The 24,957-nt window shown below is 58.3% G+C and overlaps 1 protein-coding gene across 4 annotated transcripts in view; it reads left to right on the forward strand.

The window, feature by feature from the left end:
• Positions 1-24,957, forward strand: part of LRP5 (LDL receptor related protein 5) — a 125,822-nt gene that overhangs the window by 53,106 nt on the left and 47,759 nt on the right. For all 4 annotated transcript variants that reach the window (XM_061407236.1, XM_061407235.1, XM_061407234.1 and 1 more), the window contains exons 4-7: positions 366-562; positions 1,623-1,754; positions 20,203-20,599; positions 22,460-22,631. In XM_061407236.1, the coding sequence (XP_061263220.1) occupies positions 366-562; positions 1,623-1,754; positions 20,203-20,599; positions 22,460-22,631 (898 nt within the window). The remainder of the gene's footprint in view (positions 1-365; positions 563-1,622; positions 1,755-20,202; positions 20,600-22,459; positions 22,632-24,957) is intronic.

A 24,957-nucleotide genomic window follows, 5' to 3' on the forward strand; every position in this document is an offset into this window, starting at 1 on the left:
AGGACAGCTGTGCTTGTCATCCGTGTGTTGCCTCCAGATGTGGCTTCTGGCTTGCCACCTCTCTTCCGTGTTTCTTCCTTGTGGGGTATTTTGCCGGCATCCCCCACTCTAGAATCAGGTTGGATGGGGAGCAATTGTGTGTGCGAAGGCGCCCATGTCATTGTCAGGGGTGGTGGGGGGTTGGCTGGGTCTGGAAGGTGCAACCTGATGGAGGGTTCCTGGGGTGCTGGGGTCTCAGGCTGCTCCATCACCACTCCATGAGCCGGTGTGATGTCGATGGGTCAGCAGTGACGATGGAAGGCTTACAAGAAGGGGAACGCAGTGGGGACCACCCCCTGTGATGGCTTCTCCACCCGCCCCTGCAGGCAGAAGGTCGTGGAGGGCAGTCTGACGCATCCCTTTGCCCTGACGCTCTCTGGAGACACTCTATACTGGACAGACTGGCAGACCCGCTCCATCCACGCCTGTAACAAGAGGACTGGAGACAAGAGGAAGGAGATCCTTAGCGCTCTCTACTCGCCCATGGATATTCAAGTGCTCAGCCCGGAGCGACAGCCTTATTGTAAGTCAGGGGCCGGGCCGGGGCTGAGCGCGGGAGGCTGGTGTCTTTGTGTGGGGAGGGGGCAGGCTGGGAGAGGTCCCTCTGCAGAGCTGGCATGGGGGCTGCTTTGGGCAGGGCTGTCCTCAGGGATGGAAGAAGGATTCCCAAGGAAGGTTGCCCTGTTTTTCAAGGCCCAGTGGAGATTACATACTTACTCATGGAAAATCTGCTCCAGGTCTGAGTTCTCAGCCTGGGCTCCCCATGGGGTCGTGGAGGGGTCTCTGATGGTGAAAAGCCCCTGTGACAGGCAGCCAGCAGGGCCAGGGACTTGGGTTCACCCACTCCCTCAAGGACTACCACCTGCTCTTACGGGGACCTCCACCAGGTCCCATGGGGACCACAGAGAGTGTGGGTGGATTTTGGCCTTGATGCTGTTGAAGGTCCCAACTTTGAATTTAAGTAGAGTCCCAGGGGTGGGGCTCTCTGGACTTGTCTTCTGGGGAGAGCTCCGTGGTCCTTAAATGCAAGCTAGGTTCAATCCTTGGGTTGGGAAGATTCCCGTGGAGAAGAGACTGGCAATCCACTCCACTGTTCTTGCCTGGAGAAAGTTGGATACAACTGAGCGACTAACACTTTCAGCACTTCGCGTTTCATGGGTCCCCCCCCCAATCCTGTTCTGGGCAGAGTGAGATGCCGGGAGTGTCAGTTCAGTTGCATTGTGCCAGGGAGAGCAAAAAGTCTCGTCATCAGCATCGAGAGGCTCGGCCCTGTGTGGCCATCTTGCGCCTGTGCAGAGCCCATGAGGTCCAAGCACGTGACAGATAAGACAGGCCTCTGCTCTAGGAACCCCCAACCCAGGGCGGCACCACTGCCAGGCGGACAGGTCCTGGGATCCTGCCAGCGAGGGCTGGGGGTGGCCTCCACAGGGGAGGTGGCCATGGAGGGGCCCTGATGTAGACGGGGTTTCTCATTGTAGGAAATTGGGAGGAGGAGGGGCGGGGAGGATGCCCACCTCGGGCGAGGCGGGAGTGGGGGTCGAGGGTCAGTTCTGGAATGGTGTCCCCCGCCCCGTTTCCCGCAGACCACACGCGGTGTGAGGAGGACAACGGCGGCTGCTCCCATCTGTGCCTGCTGTCCCCGCGGGAGCCCTTCTACGCCTGCGCCTGCCCCACGGGTGTGCAGCTTCAGGACAACGGCCAGACGTGCAAGGCAGGTGAGCTGGGGAGGGGCGGCCGCCGGCCTGGGTGCCCACCATCTGCTTCCCTCGGGGAGGGGCTTACACGGTCTGGGCTCCGAGCCGCCGGGATTGGGTCAGATTTGGGCTCTGCTGCCCGACGGGCGCCTTGGGGTTCCCGTCTGTAAGAGGAGGTCGTGCCAGACGGGCTGAGACCCCGAGTGCCTAGCACCCTCCCTGCTTGTGTGATCACACCCTAAAAGCTGGCCGTTGTCAACTGTTAGGGTAAGGAGGGTGGTGTGCTGGGAACCGGGATGCAGGAGGCAGCGGCAGACACGTCGGCCTCTCCTCCCGCCTCTTCCGAGGGCTCCCAACTCTGCGGCACCGCGGGCCCTGCTGAAAGCTCCTGTCTTTGCTCTTCTACTTTTTTCGTAAGCGTTGCTGTGGAACTTATAATTCATTTTAAAAACATTTTATTTTTTATTATTATTTTTGTTTTGGCTACACTGTGTGGCAGTGTGGGATCTTGGCTCCCTGACCAAGGGTGGAAACCGTGCCCCCTGCTGTGGAAGCACAGACTCTTAACCCCTGGACCACCAGGGAAATCCTATAATTCATTTTGACCCTTGCATCCCATTCTCTTGGAATCTTCCTGCCATAATCACCCACTTCCTTCCCACCCCCTGGAAACGTAGGTTGTGAACACATCCTTAACAGGAGTTATCTTCCGGATGCATGAAGTTTACCTGATTTCCCGCCCCCTGCACGAGTGATGTTCTTTGCTTTTGACATTTTTCCGCCTCTTTATTCTCCCCCTTACTTGTCGCACGTTTGCTGCTTCAAGCACTCGTGCTGTGATTGTTTGTAATGAAGTTTCACCCGTCTTGGGGCGCTGCCTGGGGGCCTTTACTGCCAGGTGTGGGGTTCAGGGTGTGCTCTTCTGGAAATGATGTGTGTCCAGGATACAGCTTGTCCCTGGGGACGTCCAGGGCCCAGCACAGCCAGGCAGCACCAGGGTGAACTCGGGCCAGACCAGTGAGGGCGGTAGTGAGAGGCGACTGGAAGCAGCCACCCCTGGGCCAGCCCCACTTGAGGGAAAGAAAGGGAAGGTGAGGGCTCCCCTGGTGGGCTGGGGGCAGAAGGGAGGAGCAGTACTTCGTCCTGGATTTAAACCAAAAGTTCATGATGGCAAATCTGAAAAACGTGGCATCCGCTAGGTTCCACATACCCCCAGGTCGTTCCCACGCGCCTGCTGTGTGCTGGGGCTAAAGCAGGTAGCGAGCCAGGCAGGCCTGTTTCCCCGCCGCTCACAGGGCACACGTGCCAGTTGGTCAGGTTGACAGGGAGCGGGCACACACATGAATAAAAGTTGTTAACAGATTTGGATCAGATTAATGCAAGACGCACGAAAGAGGCTGCGACAGAGTATAGTAAGTCCCCTAATCTGAATGAGTTCCCTTCTGGGAGCGCTGTAAGTGCACTTGGTTGGTAAGGCTAACAAAGTTAGCCAAGGGAACCCAACTAACACGATCGGGTATAGAGTACTGTGCTGTAATAGGCTTGTAATACTTTTCATGCAAATAATACATAAGAAGCAAACAAACATGAAAATGGAAACATTTCTTGCCTTACAGGATAGTACCTTGGCAAGGACAGTAGAACAGTACAACAGCAGAAGGGGCCAAAAGGGGCCGGCATCGAGTGAGCAGGCCAGAGGAGTTACTGACTGGGGGAGCGAGAGGAGGTGGGAGATGGCAGAGCCGCAGGGCGGTCAGCGACAAGAGACGGAGGGCGAGCTGCAGGGTCGGTCACCCCTGGTGTGGATGGCACAGGTTCTGATCCCCCGCCGGAACCAGATGCACGTTCGCATCTTTAAAGTTCGCAACTTGACGGCTTGTGTGTAGGGGGCTTACTGTAATGCACAGGGTGGGTGGGTCGGGGGGACTGACTGCCTGAAGTGGACAGCCAGAGAAGGTTCACCCCAGGAGGTACCGTTTAAGCTGAGACTTGGGGATCAGCAGGGAGGAGGGAGATGGCCCAGAGAGAAGGAACAGCCTGTGTGGCTGCCCTGTGGCAGGAGCCAAGTTGGTGTCAGGACCGACCTCACAGGTGTCTGATCTGTGCAGGCACATGGAGCCCCACGTTCAGAAGAGCCCCATTTTGTGCTCTGTTGTCGACTTGAAAGGACCCTGCATTTTCACTCTGCGGTGGTCCCTGCGAATTATGGAGCCATTTCTGCTTTGTGTATTGCAGACACGAAAGGGAATCTGGAAATGGTGCAGAGGTTTTGGTGTACCTTTCTCTGCTCTTTTGCCGTATGTGTCTATACATTTCGGTTGACAGTATTGCAGGAGTATTTGCAATTACATGAGATATGTCCCGGGTGGTTCAGTGGTAAAGAATCCGCCTGCCAGTGCAGGAGGTGCAGGAGATGTGGGTTTGATCCTTGGGTTAGGACGATCCCCTGGAGGAGGAAATGGCAACCCACTCCAGTATTGTTGCTGGGAAAATCCCATGGACAGAGGAGCCTGGTGGGGTACAGTGCGTGTGGTCACAAAGAGTCAGACGTGACTGGGTAGGCACACGGCGCCTCAGGAGCGTGTGTCACTGCCTGAAGAATGTTCGTCAAGTGTGTGGACCTTCAAATCATCTTCCTCCTGTTGGGCATTTCTGTTCTATTTCTGTTTTTGCAATTTCCGAGTCTCGCTGCTGTGAGAGGGCTGGCTTGGGGCCTGGCCCTGGAGGTAGAGTGATCTGGATGTGCTGTCTGTTACCTGCCATCGATGGGTGCTATCTGCCTGAGCCCTGTGTTGGATCGGCTGGTGATGTCTGCTCTGGGAGAGGGAGGGGGATACATATATGGTTGCCATCTCCGCCCACTCCAAGTATGTAGAACCAGGCTGCATGTGGACATTTGGGGAAGGCCCAGTGATGGATGTGTCAACTTTAGAAAATACATGAGGACGATAGCCCGGAGATAGCATCGCAGATAGCTGAGAAAGAGGTGGGTGAAAGAGGTCAGTATATTGTGGTCTTGGTGAAGAAGTACATGCAATCAAGCTCATATTTTTGCAGAAGGCTTCTGCTAGTCACAAGGAACAGACGTCACATCACATGAAGGGCTGTAGCGCTTTTCTAGATGTGAGGAGATACAAGAATTGGCTCATAAAATGGGCGTCTGAAGATGTCTAACCATCCGAAGGCCCGTCCTGCCAGCTTTTCCTGGAGCACAGATGCCTCCATTCCTACTCTCCACCCCGAGCTCCTTTCAGGACGTGTTGGAAGTCAGCAGCCGCAGCAGCACTCGATCTAATCTTGGTAGAGGTGGTGGCAAGTGCCCATGCTGCGTGCCAGTTTGTAGTCGACAGACACAACCCCAAGAAGGTAGTTCATGCATCAGGGCCTTCCCCAGGGGGGCCTCGTGCAGCTGCTTCGGTTAGGGGGCCTTCCTGCGTCAAAGTTCCACCAGTGGGGTGTGGGCAGAAATGGGCCGTGAACCCTCATCGAAGCCCAGAGTCACGGCCCAGTGAAGTGGCACAGCCAGAGAAGCCTGGAGTTCCAGAAGGGACTTGACCAGGCCACCCTGGGGTGTAGCCCTGGGGCCCTGTTACTCTGTCCCTCCCTTCCTTGTCTGTGAGATGGGGATTGGGGGCGGGTCGAGACCACCCCCTGCCAGGGAAGTTGTGGAGAACCCAGGGCGTCAACAGGAGTTGCAAATGCTGTAGACCCCCTGCACTTAGTGGGTCTACATAAACAGTAGCCATGCCCACCATTCACACCTTTGACACTGTGGCAGGCCCACGCGGCTGGGTTTGCCTCCATTGTTTGAGGATCCTGCCACCCCTTGGGGGAGGCCCAGATTCCTTTCCAACCAGAACAAGTCGGGGCTGTAGGCTTCTTTCGGGTTTCCACCATCCCAGTAGCTGGGGCCTCTGAACTCTGAACTCTGAACTCTGGCCACTGCCTGGGGTCGAGTCCTTTGAGAGGATTGTGTACCCTCTGCAGGCATCACCCGCAGGGAGAGGGGTGGGAGGGCTTCCTGGAGGAGGCAGTACCTGGGCTGGAAGCTCTGTGCTGGGAGCTGACACCGATACCCATGAGGGGAACTGGGGATTAGCAGCAAAGCCTGTCTTTCCTGTCGGAAGCAAGCCCTCGGGGGGCGGGGTGTGCGGGGGTATAGGGTGGGGTGGGGCTGGGGTGGACCCAGTTCCCAAAGAGCCCTGGGAGTCAGCCACTCCTGGTTTTGTCAGAACTGTCCCCTCCCCAGCTGTGAAGGACACTTTTTCAAATGACTCAGCTGGAGAATGCCAAGCTCGTGGAAGAAAAATGTTCTTGTTGTCATTCCGAGGGGCCCATGCTTGGGTGGGAGCGAGGCACAGGGCGGGGGTCTGCATAGAACATCGTCGCAATGAGGCTGCACTCACCTGCATTTGCTCCATATGCCCCGTCCAGGACCAGGGTGTCGGGTCAGAAGAGGGAACAGCTTAGACAAAAGCCGTGGATGGGAGTCTTGGTTTGCATGAGAATGGGATGCCCAGGGCCCGGTTTTCATAAGGCTGGTTCACAACCCACTTGCTTCCCACTGATGCAGGGTTCATTCCGGGGGGTCAAGGGCGGCTTATGTAGCTCCTGCCTTGGAGCTTGTTAGAAGCTGAAGCGATTTGGGGGCAGCCGGGGTGGGAAAGGGTAAACAGAATTTCCTAAATGTTTTCATTGAAGTCGAGAAGCAACCCAGAAGCTTCTTAGAGCATCTCAAGGGTTTGCCCCCAAGGTCGCTTTCTGGACATTCGAGGTGGTCCTCAAACACCTCCCCGTGTCCTTCACCCAGAGGAGCGCCAGCGTGAATGAGAAGGGAGTTCTGTCCCTGAGGGGGCCTCCTCGGCTGTCTGGGTGACAGATGCAGCGAGTCAGAGCCCGTCCTGTGAGTGAGGACCCAGTGGGGCTGAGGGTTTCAGATGTCACAAACAGTGACGCCTCCCCTGGCGGACAGGGGGCTTCGGGACTCGGGTCCCCCCGCGCCCAGCCCCTGTTCTTTGCCACAGACAGAGTGTCATGTTAAAGGACAACGTTTGATGAAAAGGACCCCCCGCCTCCCGTCTCCTGAGCGCGGTGGCTGCCTTCCCTGCTCCTGCAGCCTCCCGAGCGGCCAGGGCTCCATGTCCCAGCGGACATAAATCATGTGTGGAATGCGGGTTTTGACTGCTGACGCTGTGCGGGGTATCAGCTGCAAACACTGCCTGGAGACAAGCTGGCAATGCGAGGGTAACATGAAGAAAGTGAGGCGCTGAAGCCTATTGAATGTCACTGGCGGGGCTCCGAGGATCTGGCGCAGGCGCCTTGCCGGCCGGAAGGCATCAGTACCCATGGAGGGCCGCCAGGGTCTTCCGAGGCTCGGGGTGTCCGGTAGGGAGGATGGAATTCCGGGAGCAGCTGAGGAGGCCCTGGGATCACTCAGGGATCTCCTCTTGGCTGAGGAATTGGTGAGGTCCAGGGTCCCACGGGGGTCAAGAGCCAAAGCCATGTGGTGAGGGCTCTGGAGGAGGCCCTGGGCTAGGGGGATGGCCTCTGGGACAGAGGGAAATGTTCACAGACTGTGCCTGGGCGGCTTCCGTCCAGGATACGGTGTGTCAAAGGCAACATTCGCGACATGTAACACGGTTCTGGTCTTCAGTTGAGAGCCTGCTGAAGACTTTGGGTAGCGAGGAAATACTCTCTTGGGCATACCCAGAATTTAGAGTGATTTTCTTGGTGGCTCAGATGGTAAAGAATCTGCCTGCATTGCAGGAGACTTAGGTTCGATTCCTGGGTTGGGAAGATCCTCTGGAGCAGGAAATAGCAACCTGGGACTCCAGTATTCTTGCCTAGAGAATTCCATGGACAGAGGAGCCTGGTGGGCTACAGTCCATGGGATCACAAAGAGTCAGACACGACTGAGCGACTAACACTTTCACTTTTCAATCATGTGATGGCTTTCTGTGTGCAGCCTTCCTTTTATGAAACCTTAACTCATGTGCTGGCTGTGTGATCTTGGGAAATTGGCTCAGCCTCTCTGTGCTTCCATTTCCTCAGCAGTAAAAAGGGATGATCAGCTTCCCTGGTGGCTCAGACAGGAAAGAATCTGCCCATAATGTGGGAGACCTGGGTTTGATCCCTGGATTGCCAAGATCCCCTGGAGGAGGGCGTGGCAACCCACTCCAGTATTTTGCCTGGAGAATCCCCATGGACAGAGGAGCCTGGTGGGTTATTGTCCATGGGGTCGCAAAGAGTTGGACACAACTAAGCGAGGAGTAAGCAGGTAGTACCTGATTCATGGGGTTGTTGAGAGGAAGGCCTGGCTGCCTAACAAATATGAGCTGTGCTTGAATTTGAACTTGAACTTAGAGCCAGGCAGGCATGATGGCAGGAGAGCAGTTCTTCCCTGGACATTTGGAATCAGGAATAGATGTGGATGCCAACTGGTACCCAGAGGAGCTGGGAGGGGGGCCCAGTGTTTGGGGAGCCCTGTTCGCCTGGCCAATGGGGAAGCCAGGCATGTGGCTTTCCTTTCTGGGGATGAAGGCCAGTGTTGAGCTAGAAGGATTCTGGATTGGGGCGGGGGCCTGGCTGTGTTGGAATTACCATCACCCACGTGACATCCAGGTTCCTGGCCCCAGCAAACCTCCATGACAAGGGACTAGGTGTGGGCGGCGGAGGGCTGCCTCTGCCCTGGATGTGTGCCCAAGGCAGCAGCCAGGTAGCGGGTCGGGAACTACCTGCACGGCCGGAAACTTCTCAGGATGGGAAGCCAGGGTCTCGGGCGTGACTTGCGGATTCCTGGCGCTCTCACCCCGGGTGCCTGACCTTTTATGCTTGTGTGTGTGTGCTAGTCACTCCGTCGTGTCCATCTCTTTGCGACCTCGAGTCCATGGGAATCTCCAGGCACGAATACTGGAGTGGGTTGCCATTTCCTCTTGAGGGGATCTTTCCGATCCAGGGATTGAACCCAGGTCTCCTGCATTGCAGGTGGATTCTTTACCAGCTGAAGCATCAGAGAAGGCCATGGAGTTGAATTTGAAGACATTTGTGTGACGTGCATGAATCCTGTTTTTTTCCTGATTTTGAGCCAGGGAGAGCCGGCCCTGTGCAGGGGTCAGCGTCTTCCCCAGGGGCAAAGCTGAGATGGGATGACGCTTGGACCCGGGAGCCTGCGACATCCTGAGGCGGGTCCGGGGGTCCCCCGAGATGTGGAGGGTGGAGTGGGGAGGCTGGTTCACTTGCTGCTGAATGTCCACAGAGCGGGGAGCCCGTCCGCGCCCTGAGCTGCAGCCCCCTCGCTGGTGACGTGGGGAGATCGGAGGACGCCCCTCAGCAGGGCTGGAGCGGGTGTCAGGAGAGAGGCAGAGCCTGCCGGGCAGGGGCACACAGACAGGACAGGAGCCCTGGGATTCCCTGCCTGTGGGCCGAGGGGTGTCTCTTTTCCCACAGCCCCCTGGGCGGGGATGTGACACCCACTGGCTTCAGGGGCCTGTGTTTCTGGAGACCCAGGGAGGCACCGGTGGGTTCTGAGACTGGAGTGGATGTCCCAGCAAGTGGCCCTCCTCTGCCTTGGCCCTGCTGCGGGCTGAGTGAAGCCTGGGGGGAACCGAGTGACTCTGGTCCCCGAGGCGGGGAGCCCGCCCTGGGCCAGGAGCCCGGCCTGGGCCAGACCGCGAGCCCGCGTGCCCTCCAGCACCAGCCTCCCCGCCCCCTCCCTGGCAGCCACGCCGACGGAGGTGCCCGGCTGGCTTTGGTTTTCCCCATGTTTTTCCAATTATGTGGAATGGGCTAAAAACAGCAGTAGCGGGGCCTTATTTGGGAGTTACCACCACCGACCCAGGGCGCTCGCTCTTGCCGCTGCTTCCAGCCGCTTGGGGGCCCGCCCCTCGGGGGACCTGCCCTGTTCTTCTGACTTCTGTCCCTGGGTCTTCCTCATGCCCGTGGGGCACGCCCCTCCTCGGGGCCTGAGTGACCTGGGCAGGTGATCTGTGGGCCTGTGTCTGGGGCATGTGGCTCTGCTACCCGGGGGTGGCCAGGAGGTACTGGGGTGTCATTCTCCATACCCCCAGCCCAGGCCTTTCCTGCTGATTGACGGCCCACCTGCCGCACCTCGCCAGGAAGGAGTTTTAACAGATGTTCATGGGGACAGGAGACGAAAGGGCTGCGGAGATGTGGCCAGGCGGGGGCAGCCGGGGGGACAGAGGCGCCCACTGTCGGGTCTGATGGGCGGGCTGACAACTGGGCCCCTCGCGTCCATCCGTCTGTCCGGGAGGATTAGCTGAGGCTCAGGCCTGAGGGATAAGGGGTGCGTTTGTTCCCAGTCTGGCTGTCTTGTCACTTATCGGGGAAGTAGGTCGAAGGGAAAAGAAAGGAGGCCCTTGTGGCCCGGGCTGCCGCCACCCGGGCAGTGATTGGCGTCGACTCTGCAAACAGAAGGCAGCTGCTGTTCTCAGCCACGGACCGTGAATTTTTAATAGCAAGAAAATCAGATTGCACCGTCCCAGGAAATGGTGTCACAAGCCCAAGCGCTGACTTTTTTTTTTTTTTTAAGAAATTGAGGCATTTAATATAACTTGCAGACACACAGGTTCTAAGTGTAGATTTTGATTAGCTCTGACAGTTGTATACATCTACATAACCACCACCCCACACCAGATACAGAAGACTTCCACCACCCGGAAAGTTCCCTGGTGCCCTTGGCAGCCTCCCGCCATAAACCAAGCCCCCCACCCCCCATCCCCCCCACCGAGGCGGCCGCTGTCCTGACTTCCATCACCACGGATTAGTTTTGCCTGTTCCGGAACGTCATAGAAATGGAACCACACACCATGTGTTCTTTTGTGTCTGAGTCTGAAGACTAACTTTTAAAACTAATAAAAGAGGAGAGGGGAGCCTGCCATATTCTCTGAAAGAAAAAAGTGTCGTCGTGGGTCTGGGGCCTTGGACAGGCGGGTGTCCTGGGTGTGGTCAGGCGTGCGGATCCCCGTGTCCACCGGCCGCAGTGAGACTGCAGTCACTCGCCATGTAGCCCCCTCCCTCCCAGTCTGTCCAATATGCCCCTTGCTTCTGCAGTCGCGCCCAGCTCCAGCCTGGCGCTGGATGGACCCCGGGGGCTGAGACGGGTCCCCTCAGGGACACATTCTGTGCTCTCAAGGTCCGGGCCCTGGTGGACGGACGCCCCAGCCCCCAGCACCTCCTGGGGGCTGGGGGTGACGCTGTATGAGGCAGGGTCTCTGGCCGGCCTGCGTTGTCCACACGCACTGTCAGAGGCACAGGAGGGGCAGAGACAAGACCTGAGCCCAGCCCTCCCCTGCCCCGCCTGGGCCCTGGGGATGTCTGCCTGCGTGCACCAGAGTCGTCTAGGGACGCCTCTGGTCTGCCTGGGCTCAGAGCAACCCCCGTGTGGGCTTGCTAAAGAATGGAGCCACCTGCCTGAAGAGGTGGGATGGAGCCTTCCTCATGCCAGTCCCGGGCTCTTTGCCAGACCCCCACCCCACATTCCTGCCTTTCAGGGAGCCTGGCTGCCCACTTCGCATTTGCCCATCCAACCACACTCTGTTGGAACATGTCTCTCTTCCCAGCCTCGCCTGGGGGCCTTATCCACACCTGAGTCCTACCTGTGAAGAACGGGCCAGCTTGCCTGCTCAGGGTCACTCAGGAGGGAAATGGGGCTGGGGGGTGAGGTAGGGTGTGACCCCCAGGAGGTGCTGCCTGTGGAGGGCCAGGTGAGGGGCCTGGGGACGGGACCAGAGGCAACTGGCTGCAGGGGGGGTGATCACAGGGCTGGCACTGACCTGGCCGCTGTCCAGTGACCCCAGGCCTCAGGACGGGGGTCACCCCCGTCCCAGAGCCGTGCACTCAGGCCCAGCCCCAGGCGAGGGGGCCTACCCGGCCCGTGGTTCCCAGGGGCCGTAGCTTCCCTGCAGCCTGGCCGACAGGCCCGAGGTGGGCCGTGCGGGGGGACAGCTGCTCAGGCCTCAGGTTTCCAGCAGAGCCAGCGTCCGGCCTGGCCACTTCCTCTGTGCCTTGTGACCCTGTGGTCGCTCGGCGCGGTTTCCTGGGCTGGGGTGCCGGCCTGTGGTCTCAGTGTTTGTCCAACCGCTTACCCCAGGGGGGCAGTGGAGAAAATCAATTGCTAAAAAACAAAAACAAGCCGGCTGCCTGCCTGCTGTGAAGCTGTTTATGGCTTTAGAAGCTGCAGCGTGGACCGTGGCCTACGCTGGGCCTGGCTCTGCCCGTGTGGCTCTGGGCCCGGGTCACGGTCAAGGCTGGCTCTGCCTCCCGTGGGGGCAGCGAGGGGAGATGGACACGGGAGACCCGAGAGCCAGGACGGGGGCTGAGGACGCGTCAGGCAGGCGGAGAGGCATCTCTGGCAGGAGGAGCCTTCGGGGGTGGTGCGGCCTTGGGGGAGCCTTGAGATGTGAACCTCGTCCTTCCTGTGGGGTTAGTGCAGGTGGTTCAGCAGGGGATAGGGTGCTGTCCACCCTGCCTGCTGGGTTGGGGGACGGGGAACTCACAGGCCCCACCCCTTCCGTGTGTGGTCAGTCCAGCCCCTTCCGTGTGTGGTCAGTCCAGGCCCTGGGATACGCTCTTGTTTTGCCCACTGTGAAAAGTCCGTTTTCTGAGTTGAGGTGTGGAAGGGGTTAACCCTGAGGCCCTTTCAGGTGGTCCCCACCCTGGGCGACCGCCACCAGCAGTGTCCTCCTGGTCTGCCGTGGCTGTGGACGCTTCTTCCCCATCCCTTCCTTCTCCTGTTCTTCAGCTCAAACAGCTCAGAACCTGGAATCCGAATATATCCCCCCTCAACCCCCTACCCCCGTGGCAATTTAGTGGAGAGCTAGGGCACTCCCTGCCAGGTCACCCTTGAGAAAGCCGTCGTGGGTCCCCGGAATAAAGACCATCGCCCCACCTAGTCTGTGAGATCACCTCGGGAGGAACTTGTGCATCATTTTTTAAAGCCTTTGTTTTTCTTGTTTTGAAGTGACATTTGTGTTTGCTGTAGGAAGGAAAACATAAAAAATAACTGGAGAAAATAAAAAACTCTCATAATTTTTCCACCGAGAGTGTTCTTGCCTGGAGAATCCCAGGGATGAGGGAGCCTAGTGGGCTGCCGTCTATGGGGTTGCACAGAGTCAGACACGACTGAAGCAACTTAGCAGCAGCAGCAGCAGCAGCAGCAGAGATAGCTGCTGTTAATATTTTGAAGTGTGTTTCTTGTCCTTTTATTTATTTATTTTTTTGGCTGTCTCATGTGGGATCTCCGTTTCTTGACCAGTGATCAAATCCGTGCCGCCTACAATGGAAGCGAGGCGTCTTAACCACTGGAGCACCAGGGCAGAGGGAGCACCCTGTCCTTTCTCCTGTGCCTGCATTCACATCTTGTGTGATTTGTTCGGGTCGTGTGTGTAGTAGCATCACGCTGACTTTCCCACCTACCGCCTCCCCAGCCTGTCCTGGCCCCGCCTTCTCCAGAGGGTGCCGCTGGAGCTTGTGTAATGACTGACCTGGACTCCAGCCCGTTCATATATGTAATGCTTTCCTGGTGGCCCAGAGGGTAAAGCATCTGCCTGCAATGCATGGGACCTGGGTTCGATCCCTGGCTCGGGAAGATCCCCTGGAGAAGGAAAAGGCAACCCACTGTGGTACTCTTGCCTGGAGAATCCCATGGACAGAGATGCCTGGTGGGCTACCGTCCACGGGGTCGAAGAGAGTCGGACACGACTGAGCAACTTCGCTTTCACTTTTTTTCCTTTAGTGAGATCTCTAGGTTCTTTACAGGTTCTTCCTTTCGGGTTTGGGTTTTGCTGTTTTCACGAAGCCTTGGGGACCCTCTGTGATGGAGAACCCGTGTCCATTTCTAGCTGCTGCTTTGGGCTGGCTTCTCGGAGGGGAAGTTGCCTGGTCAGAGGGTCCCTAAGCCACACTGCCATCCAGGAAGTGTGCCCGGGACAGTCCCCTGGGAGGTGGGGACATACTGACCCCGCTGGCAGCAACAGGACTCTCACTTCTACCTGCAAGAATCCTCCTGCAATGCAGGCGACCCGGCTTCTATCGCTGGGTCAGGAAAATCCCCGGGAGAATTCCACGGACAGAGGAGCCCAGTGGGCTACAGTCCGTGAGTTCACAGAGTCAGACACAATTGAGCGACTAACGCTTGGGCATCCCTGGTGGCTCAAATGGTCAAGTTACCAAGAAGTTACCCGTTTCTCATGTTTATTGATTGTGTTTTTTGTCTTCTGTTAGTTTGTGTTTATGGTCTTTGCCCGTTTATTGTTGGGGTCTGGGTAGTTTTCTTATTGATTTATATGCCTTTTAACTTTCTTTAAAATACTTAACGGACTTTAAGTGGAGTGGAGAGCACTTGGAGTCGCTCTGTGTCCGCCTCCGTCCTGACGTGGTTTGCCGTGTCATCAGACTATGGTTCTGATACTCTAAAAGTCACGCGTATTGTCCCACGCAAGGACTAGCAAACCCCCAGCCCCACCCGTGGGCCAGGCGGCTCACGGCCTGTTTGGGGGCAGCTGTGGGCTAAGTTCGGTCTTTACACGGTTGAACGAAGATCACGAGAGGAGTGTTTGGTGACGTGGGAAAGCGGTAGGACCTTCAGGGTTTGGCGCCCACGTAGGACGCTTTGCTTGCACACCTTTGCTGACGCGTCAACTGTGGCAGCTTCTACACGGTGGTGCAGCCGAGGGGCCATGAGAGGCGGCTGTGGCCTTGCTGAGCCCGGAGCGTTTGCTGCCTGCCCCTGGGTGGAAGGCACACAGAGCCCTGTGGCGACTGGAAGGCGGGCCGGAGGGTGCGAAGATGATGCTGGTCACAAGGGCTTCCTTTGGCCTCTTTCCCGGGGGGCTCTGTGCGTCTCCTGGCCGGGCTGTGCCGCCCCCATGGCCTGTCCTTTCCATGAGGCTTCCTTGCAGACAGGGGTGGGCACAGAGCTGCCCCGACATCCAGTGTGCAGAAGGTATTCAGGGTAGAGTCGTGGTCTGCTGGGCCACCCTCGGCGGGTACCCAGCCTCCAAGCTCAGATCAGACCCCACGGAAAGGGGGTGGTGGAGGGTTGCCCCACACCTGCCCGCGGGGCTGCAGAGCGGCCTCCGCAGCACCCCTGTGTCTGGAGTTCCTGCCCTTGAACCCGTCCTTCTATGGAAAATGTCCCCCTGCCCCATGCTCCCCAACTGTTGGGAACAGAATCATAGCCCCCCCAAAAGACAACAGTGAAGCCCCCAGCCTTGGAGCCTGTGGATATGACCTGATTAGGAAATAGTCTCTGCAGCGGGAACCAAGACAAGGTTGTGCTGTGTTTGGATCGGCCCGACACCCAGGGACCAGTCATCTTCTCAGAGGGAGGCTTAGGCACAGACCCCGGGGGAGGAGGGCGTGTTAAGATGGAGGCAAGCAGCCACAGACCAGGGGCCGTCTGGGATTGCTGGCAACGACCAGAAGCTGGAAGAGGCTGAGAACGGTTCTTCCCAGAGTCTTTCGTGGGAGCTTGGCCCTGCCAGCACCTTGATTTTTAATATTTAATTTATTTATGTATTAATGTTTATTTTATTGATGGATTGATATTTATTTTATTTATTTTACTGATTTGGCTGTGCCGGGTCTTAGTTGCGGCATGTGAGATCTAGCTCCCCTGGGATCAAACCTGGGCCCCCTGCATTGGGAGTGCAGAGTGTTGTTAGCCACTGGGCCACCAGGGAAGTCCTCAGCACCTTGACTTTTGACTTCAGCCTCTGGGACTGTCAGAGAAGCAGTCTCTGCTGATAAGAGCTGCCCAGTTTGTGGGGGGTGTGACTGCACCGCTCGTCTGTGGGGACGGTAGCCCTGTTTGGATGCTATGTTGTCAGGGAGGAGGGCTTGAACTGGACATGTCCCTGGCATTAGGCTCTCCCTCCAGTCTGCTTTTCCATTTTGAGGCGAACACTCTGTCGGGAGTGCCTGACCCCAGGGTAGGGGTGCGCCCCTCTTTCCTGCGTGGGTGGGTGCAGGGGGGAGGGGAGCGGTCAGAAGCCAGCCCGAGGAGGCTCCAGGGACCGCTGCCCAGCCAGCAAGGGAAGCTTTCACTTTCTTCGGCAGTGCCGCGGGGCAGGCTATTTGTTTAAACAACCCCAAAGAAAACCATTTGGCCAAACTGTTAAGTTTCTAAACAGTTTACTTCCCTGGTGTTTAAACAAAGCCCTCCCCAGGCCTTGTGTCTGGTCCTGGGGGAGAGGGTTGGCCTCTCTTCCTGCTGGGCCGGCCCAGCGCCCTGCGCCCACTCCAAGGCCAGCTGCTACTTGTACCTCCTGCAAACAACCCTGGAGGTCGCCCCGGTGAGCGTCTGCCAACCAAGGGGTCCAGGCCCTATTTGTGGTCTTCTCTCTGCAGCTGCCCCGCCGACCTGGCCCAGGACAGCATGCCCCACGTCTCCGTGTTGGGCTTTGCCTGCTCAGACCTTCAGGCTGACCGTGGCCAGACCCTGGCTCTCTCCTAGGGGTCCTGGTCTCTGCGTTTTTTTTTTTTTTTTTTTTGCAAAGCTCAACTAAAAACCTCAAAGGCTCCGTGACCCAAGGGGTGTCAGAGGACCCCCAAACCTGGTTTGGAGTGAGTCAACACCTGGGATTTATCCCAGCGTTTAATTACTGCCTCAGCCACAGAGACTTGATTCTAAGAAACACTGATGATGGAGCTCCCTGATGGTGGGGTGTGCTCGAGGCTTTGTATTGACTGGTTAAGGGCTGGGTCTGGGCACACTTCGCCCCTGGTGGCTCCGCACCCATCAGGGACAGGCTACTAGAATCTGTTGCATCCGTGGTCACAGCCCCATGGATCCCAGAGGCTCCTGCTGGACCCCAGACCCCTAGTCTCAGCTGGCCCCCTTCGCAGGTGCCCATGACCCCTGCTTTCCTCCCCGCGCTGGTTCATTAATGGTCTTGCTCACTGAAGGTCTGTGTCCTGCAAATGCAGGAGCACCCTGTGGGCAATTTCCATATCTTTTCTGTCCACTCCCAACCCCAGCACCTGGTTCGGGGCCTGGCCTGAAGCTGCTGCCCACAAAGCCACTGGTGGGGCGACCAGACCTGCTGGGCCAGTGCACTGACCTTGGGCCTCCTGCATGTGCCAGCTCCGGGGATTGACATGTTCATGGTACCTTCTTTTTCCCACTTGCTGCTGTGCGTCCTTGGGTGAGGAGCTTAACCTCTGTGTGTCGGGGTTCCTCTGCAGTAAAACGAAGCGTGAACCCATCTCAGAGGTTGGTGTGAGAATGGTGCTATCTCGGATAACTGTGTCTGTAGAATCATGGGAACAGGGATGGGTGAAACAGGCTCAAAATAAGTTTGGGAACCGAGTGTTTGGTTCCCTAAGGAACCAGCATTTTCTGGGCGCTCTCACCAGCTCCTGTGGGGGCAGATTAAGGCAGAACCCGCCATAGAGTTTGGTTTATGGTTCTTGATGTCAGGGCTAGATGGGGATTCCCATCAGGTCAGGCTGATTCTTCACTGCAAATGAGGAAACCAAGGCCCAGAGAGGGCTAGGGACCTGCCCCACATCACACAGCAGGAGCGGGTTCAGGAAGTATCTGCCCTGAATCCTCCCTGCTTGTCCTGGGATATTGGCGCCTGCTCTAGGCAGGGCCTTGTGTTGGGGGGCTGCAGAGAGCAGAGTGGGGTACAGGCCAGCATCCCTGTGAGGCAGTAGGCCGGGTGGTGCCTGTGTGTGGTCCCTCTGACCACTTGGAGGGGAGGCAGGAATGGCTTCCTGGAGGAGGAGGCAGTCCGTGACCTGGCCCTTGAAAAGCAGCCCTGATGTTACTAGAACATTTTGGGAATGGAGCGCAGCAGAGCTCCCCTCCTCTCTGTCCACCATACCCCAAGCCAGAACTTGCATCAGCACCTCTAGCTAAATCTGAGTTCGGGGGAGGTTTCCAATGAAGCCGCGTGCCTGGGCACCTTCTCCAGCACTCCCTGCACCTCCCGTTTTCCCCCATCTGCCTCAGTTTCCCCAGCCCTCAGTTCGTGAAGCCATTGCTGTCCGTGAGCACCCTCTAGTGGGGGAATCGGGTTACGAACACCGGGCCTTGGATCAAGTTCATGCCCTCACTGGAAACGCACGGTGGGGTGACCCCAGAATCACTCCGCAAAACAGCGGGTTCTTAGGGCTCCACCCTGAGGCAAGAAGCTGATCGGCTGTTTGAGGCCTGTGGCTGGACCAGGCGTGAGGAGACGGCGCAGTCTGGTGCAGACCCCGGTCCTGGGGGCCTCGGCACGAGGGGTGCCGGGGTGGTCCCCACCCTGTCCGCATCCCTCCCTGCTGTGACTTCAGGCGGGTCCTTGCCCGTTCTGGACTTTTCGTCAGAACAGGCAGGAGGCCCCTGGAGTGCCAGAGGTGGCCTCTGAGCATAATCTTTTTGCTTTTCTGGATCCTCGAGACCAGAAAGGGCCAGAGTGGGTGAACAGGTGGTGGTGGGGGAGGGCCACATCCTGGCCCCAGCAGCCTCTGGGGGTGTCCGGGTCAGGGCTGGCCAGCACCCCTGGAGCCCTACACATAAGGCTCTGTGTAGTAGCATGCGAGGCTACCTCGGCCGGAACTTCTGATGACTCCCTGGGAGGATCCAGGACATGTTTTGTTCAGGGCAGCTTCTGCTCAGAGACCGAGACTGTCTTTGCCAATGACTTATCTAACACAGGTTCACCGTGGGGAGCTATGATTTATGCTATTAATAGTTCACAAGCCAGTACTGTAAGGAATACTGTCTCTTAATAAGTCAGTAAAGAAATAACGTTGTTGTTTCGTCACTAAGTCGTGGCTGACTCTTTGTGACCCTATGGACTGCAGCACTCCAGGCTCCCCTGTCCTTCAGTGTCTCTTGGAGTTCGGTTGGTGATGCCATCCAGCCATTTCATCTTCTGCTGCCCCATCTCATTTTGCCTTCAATCTTTTCCAGCATCAGGGTCTTTTCCAATGAGTCTACTTTTCCCATCAGGTGGCCAAAGTATTGGAGCTTCAGCTTCAGCTCAGTCCTTGCCGTGAATGTTCAACTTTTCCCATCAGGTGGCCAAAGTATTGGAGCTTCAGCTTCAGCTCAGTCCTTGCAGTGAATGTTCAGGGTTGGTTTCCTTTAGGATTGACTGCTTTGTTGTCCTTGCAGTCCAAGGGATGCTCAAGAATCTTCCCCAGCACCACAGTTCGAAAGCATCCATTCTTCGGTGTTCAGCCTTCTTTATGGTCCAGCTCTCACATCCATGTACTCAAAACCAGTTACATTATTGTTCCAGGCAAAGGGGAGGCAAGAGCAGTTAAAGTGCGCCTTTCAACGAGTTGGTTCTCTGTAGAGTCAGTCCATCCAGTTAAAAGTTGCATGTCGGCTGCTGGCTCAGGTCCCTTGCTAGTGGGTGACAGCGCCTGTTGGGTGGGCAAGGTGGGCTGCTGTCAAGGGCATCACTCAGGGGCCCTTACGTGGCTCTCCCACTGTCTGTGGAGGGGCCTTTTCAGGGCAGGAACAGTGTTTGCTCCCTTCCTGAGATGGCCTCACGCTTTCACAGCACTGCTGACCGGGAGTGGCCTGGCCGTGGCTGGAGTTCTCAAGATCTTTGGAGAGCCGTGTAGGTCAGCCAAGAGTCTCCTTGCCCAGCACTCACAGACTTTCAGTGTTTAGAGTCTAAATGTTCTTTGAGTCATTGTCCCTATCAAGAAGCCTCCCAGCAGAGCCTGGAGTCCGTCACCAGCTGAACTTATCAGCCATGAAAGGTATCGATGACGTCACCCTGGCTGGGCTTCCTCCATGTAAACAGATTCACCTTTAGATCACAACAGCGTCACTTAAGTCATAAACAAGCCGATTGGAAATCACAGCAAATCAATAACATAGCAAAGCACAATACGGCCGGGGTGACAGAGGGGAAGGAGGGGCGCCTGCCGCCCAGGCGCTTACCCGTGTTGGTGAGATGGCCACCTGGGAAGGATGGACTCGTGATGATGTGCGTGGGCACAGGACTTGAAGCCGCCTTGCTGGGTGGGTATAGGGAGGCAGGGTGGGCTTCTGGGAAGAGGTGGCATGTGAGTCCAGTGGGAGCTTTGAGGAGTATGGTGAGCAAGCAGGGCCTGGAGCCCAGAGCCTGGGCAGGACTGGTAACTGGGGCTGTTTGTGGCCAGGAGAGGGGCTTGCAGGGGAGAAGGCGGGCTGAGCATGAAGCAGCTCTCACAGCAGCTGAAGTCAGATGGCTGTGTGGCTTTCGACTGGCTGCTTAACCTTTCTGTGCCTCTGTTGTCTTGTCTGTAAGACGGTGATAGAAATGGTCCCAGATGAACTAGGGATCATGTAGGAAGATCCTGTGAATATTCCCTAACCTTACCTGCCCCGGGAAGGAAGCCCCGGGGACCTGGCTGAGCCCCTCCCCTGCCGCAACCCCCACCCCCACCCCCTCCCCCTCCCTGCAGGCCCGCTGAGCCGCCCACCTCTGACCCCGCTGCTCGTGTGTGTTGGTCACAGGGGCAGAGGAGGTGCTGCTGCTGGCCCGGCGGACGGACCTGCGGAGGATCTCGCTGGACACGCCGGACTTCACGGACATTGTGCTGCAGGTGGACGACATCCGGCACGCCATCGCCATCGACTACGACCCGCTGGAGGGCTACGTCTACTGGACGGACGACGAGGTGCGGGCCATCCGCAGGGCATACCTGGACGGGTCGGGGGCGCAGACGCTGGTCAACACCGAGATCAACGACCCTGACGGCATCGCGGTCGACTGGGTGGCCCGCAACCTCTATTGGACTGACACCGGCACCGACCGCATCGAGGTGACGCGCCTCAACGGCACCTCCCGCAAGATCCTGGTGTCCGAGGACCTGGACGAGCCCCGCGCCATCGTGCTGCACCCCGTGATGGGGTAAGGCTGGGAGCTGGGCCGAGGGGGGCTGGGGGTCCCGGAGCTTTCTCCCCTTCAGGAAGAAGCAGATGTCTGGTTTAGGAGAGCTTGCCTTTCTAATGAGCTCCCAGGTGATGGGCTGATCTGGGAACCAGACTGAGAAGCTCCAACACAGAGCTCGGTTAGGTTTATAGAAAACCCTAGAGACCTTGGGTAAGGCATTTCCCACCCTGGGCTTCAGTCTCCTCACCTGCGGAATAGCGCTGTCCACCGTGAAATTTCTGGGCCAGCAGTGATGGCGAGAGTGACGGCCGCCGCAGCCCTTACTCCACATGTGCCGAGTCTCTTCTGCGCACGTTCCATGCTGCAGGCACCTTTCCCTCTTGCCCTCACCTGCCGGGGTAGGTCCGTTGGAAGATGCTGAAGCCCAGAGAGGTTAAGTGACTTGCCCAAGGTCACACAGCTGGGAGGCGGGACTTGGATCTGGCAGTCTGGTTCCAACTTTCCCTCGTAGGATTCTGTGAATCTTGTCCATCAGGGTAGGAGCCTTTCTGAGACACCGCCCCGCCCCAGCAGTTCAGAGGGTAGCAGCTGAGCACCCCTCTGAACTGCTGGGGCGGGGCGGTGTCTCAGAGTTGTTGCCCAGTTGCCCCTACCCTCAGCAGTTCAGAGGGTAGCAGCTGAGCACCTTCCTGCAGCTTCATGACCAAGAACGTGAAACTGGCAGACCCTAAGTGGGGGGCGGGGAGCCCTGAGAGCTCTTGAGGGCTGGGGTTGGGGCTGCAGGGAAGCCCCCGGCCCTCGGTGTGGGATGGGCCCCCCTCAGTGGGCCCGAGTCCTGGGCACGGCCTGGAGGAGCTGGGAGGGCGGCGCTGGGAGACAGCCCCGGGGTGATTGCTGGGGGGGTGGTAACTGAGCTGCGCGGGCCGTAAGCATGGTAACCAGAGCACCCAGGGGTCTCTGGGTGCTCTTCCTTTTTCCCCTGGGGCTGAGGCTCCAAGTGACCTGACCCTGCAGGAGGCCTGGTGGCTGGCAGGCTTGCAGCCCATCTTCCCAGGGAGCCTGCGCTCTCAGCCCTGCTCCGTGTGGAGCTGCCTCTGTCTCTAGAAGCCCAGGGGCGTGGTCCTCGGGGTGGGTCACAGGGCTGTGGCTGGACAGGCCCGGGCCTTGAGCCTCGAGCACCGTGGAGCCCGGGGTGGGGTGGTCCGGCAGACAGACGCAGCTCCATATCGTCTGCCGGGGAGCAAGACCATCCCTCAGGGAGGGCAGGTGGGTGTGAGAGGCCAGTCCCCTGGGTCTGCGGGGCAAGGAGGCAGGAGCTCGTCACCAGTGCTGGGAGCCGGGCTCTGGGCTGGGGAGATGGGGACCTGCTCCCTGCCTGCCCTGACGGAAGCTGTCAGGTCAGTGCTCTGCCGGCCTCACTCGAGGGCCCTGTCCTCCCCTGTGGGATGGGGTCGGGTTCTTCTGTGCTGGGTTTGCTCAGGACACAGTTCTGGATGCTTCCCTGGACTGAAGTGTGCACGCAGACACACAGACACACACACAGACACACACGCGTCTCACGTTGTTTCTCGGGCCAACAGACAGCCTGTGGGCTGCTGAGCTTGGCACGCAGGGCCCTTGAGCTCCTTGAAGGAGGTTCCGCTCTGCCTCCCTCTCTCCCTCTGGGTGCGCATTCCCTGCAGTCCCGGGACCCTCAGCCGGGTGTCTGCTGGCTGCAGTCCCAGAGCCCCAGCTGGTTAAGCCCCTGCTGTTCCCCGCGGAGCTCCTGGTGCTGCCCACGGGCTCAGGCGTGATGAGGGTGGGCACCGTTCTCAGTCCCAGGGGTGGACCCGGGACATGACGGACAGGCAGCCTCATGGACGTGTGCTTCTTCTCCAGCCTCATGTACTGGACAGACTGGGGGGAAAACCCAAAAATCGAGTGCGCCAACCTGGACGGGCAGGAGCGGCACATTCTGGTCAATACCTCCCTGGGCTGGCCCAACGGCCTGGCGCTCGACCTGCAGGAGGGCAAGCTCTACTGGGGAGACGCCAAGACGGACAAAATCGAGGTAAGCGTCCCCACTGCGGGTCCCCCGCTGTTCTGTGGAGGTGGGGGCACGGGCCGTCGGTCCCTGGCCCTGGGGCTTTCCACCTTCTTGGGTCCTGCCTGGAGCACAGGGCAGACCCTTCTGGCGTGTTTCTCAGTGGTGAAGGGCTGCAGGGTGAGTTTTCTGGAGGTGGCCTGAGCGTTCCTGGAGGACTGGCTCATGTCTTCCTGCCATGGGCTGTCCCTCCTTGGGTCTCAGGGTTTGCCTCTGGGCACCCAGTGAGTGCCAGCTCTGCTGCACGTCTGGGTAGATGTGCCCAGCAGATGCTCCTCCGTCTTTATGCCAAGTCACTTCAGTCGTGTCCGACTCTTTGCAGCCCATGGACTGTAGCCCGCCAGGCGCCTCTGTCCATGGGATTCTCCAGGCAAGAACACTGGAGTGGGTTGCCATTCCCTCCTCCAGGGGATCTTCCCGACCCAGGAATCGAACCTGCATCTCTTGCATTGTCTCCTGCATCGCAGGTGGATTCTTTACCCCTGAGCCACCGGCTTCTCTGGTGTGCCCCTCAAAGGACAAATTTCGTGAACCTTGGGGGTCAGGCTGTCAGCCCAGGTGTGGACACCCCTCCTAGGGTCCTGTGGAGTCGGGGCTTCGGGAGAACAGCCTCAGGTGAGGGGCCGTGTCTCCTTTCCTGATGGCATCGTTGGACTCCAGGTGGGCGGGGGACCGTCAGAGGAGGCCCCTCCGGGTCAGCCCGGTGACGGGGCAGCTTCTGGCAGTGGTTCCGTCTCCAAGAGGTTATGCCCCCGCCAGAGGTTAAGGTGCCGAGTGTCTTCTCCGGCCTGTCTGGCCGCGTTGCCTTGGAGGGGAGAGGGGAGTCTCTTCAGCATGGTCATGCTCATGGCCTGGCTCCGGGTTCTGAGCCAGGGCACCGGCAGAAAGGAGCCCCACGTGGAGTCAGCTGGCTTCCCTTTGAAGCGGGCGGCGGTCCAGCTCCTGCTTCACGGGGCAGCTGCGGCGGGTCCCCCGGGGCGAGCGGGGAGGAGAACCAAGCCCTGGAGCCCACGAGGTGGGGATTCCTCTGGCCTCCGCTGGCCAGTGGTGGCGGCACATGGATGGATTTGTGGAACAGGGTCCTGACCGAGGGGTCGAGGGGGGACGGCAGGGGAGGGGGCTGCGAAGCCTTGCAGGTGGGCCTCCTGTCGCCTTGTCTGTGACAGCGTCCTGGACGGCAGGGTCAGGCCAGCCCAGGTCAGCACCCCCTCAGGGGGCTTAGCGTGGGGCGGCTCCCAGCGTGGGGTGCAGGTGGGGATGGGCTCAGGGCCGGCTCGCCCAGGGAGACAGCCCTGAGGCGCCCTCCCCAGCCTCGGGGACCAGAGGTGGGCTGGTCAATCAAGGTTGGAGCCGTCTGGGGTGCGTGTGGGTGCGGACTTGCCTCCCTGCAGCCCCAGAGCTCCCTATGCCTCCTGCCCTACTGACTTGGGTCTGGAGTTCCCCTGCGGCGCCTCCTTAACCCTTGTCCTGAGTCTGGAGCCCTTGGGGGTGGAAGTTCCTGCCACCGGTGATCAGCCCTTCCTGTTACTCTGGCCACACCCGGGGCCCCGGCCTCTCATCCACTTCCCGCTCCCAGCCAGGCTCCCAGCCAGGCTCCCAGCCCCTACCCCTCCGACCTGCCCCTCCTCTCTTGCGCCCCTCTTGCGCCACGAGATTCAACTTTATTGGTAAAAGTATCTGGGACTTGCTGGCTCCCTATTTAGTCTCAAATCGACGGCCCCTTTGGCCCAGCATCTCCCTCCTTTTCTCTCTGACTGGCTTCTTGGTAGACGCCAAGCCCATGACAGCCTAGCGAGGGTTCTCCCCCGGCGGATCCATCCATCCAGAGCTTGTTCTCGAGGCCACATGCCCAGCTGCTCCTGCTCTCTCTCCCGGAAGCATTGATTCTTGGGCACTCAGACTTCTTTATGGTCCAACTTTCACATCCGTACATGATGTGGAACAGCCAGAGCTTTTGACTGTGTAATGAAATAGATAACCCCTTCATGGATCACAGCCTTGTTGTGGCAAAGGGACTTGCAGATTTCGTTATATATGTCACAAGTGTGGTAAGAATAGAAATAAAGTGCTCAATAAATGTGATGTGCTGAAGCCATCCCCTGACCCTGGCCTGTCAAAGGACTGTCTTCCACGAAACCCGTCTCTGGTGCCAAAAAGGCTGGGGACCATTGAAGGAGAGGCAGGAGTCCCGCCCTTTATTAATCCTGAAATAGGCAAAGTGTTTACACAGCCCTGTGCGCACACCATGATCGGGCAAGGTCCCTGGGTGGCAGTTTCAGCCATTCCTGAATAA

This window comes from Bos javanicus, chromosome 29 (assembly GCF_032452875.1).
Source record: "Bos javanicus breed banteng chromosome 29, ARS-OSU_banteng_1.0, whole genome shotgun sequence".
Classification (NCBI taxonomy): domain Eukaryota; kingdom Metazoa; phylum Chordata; class Mammalia; order Artiodactyla; family Bovidae; genus Bos; species Bos javanicus.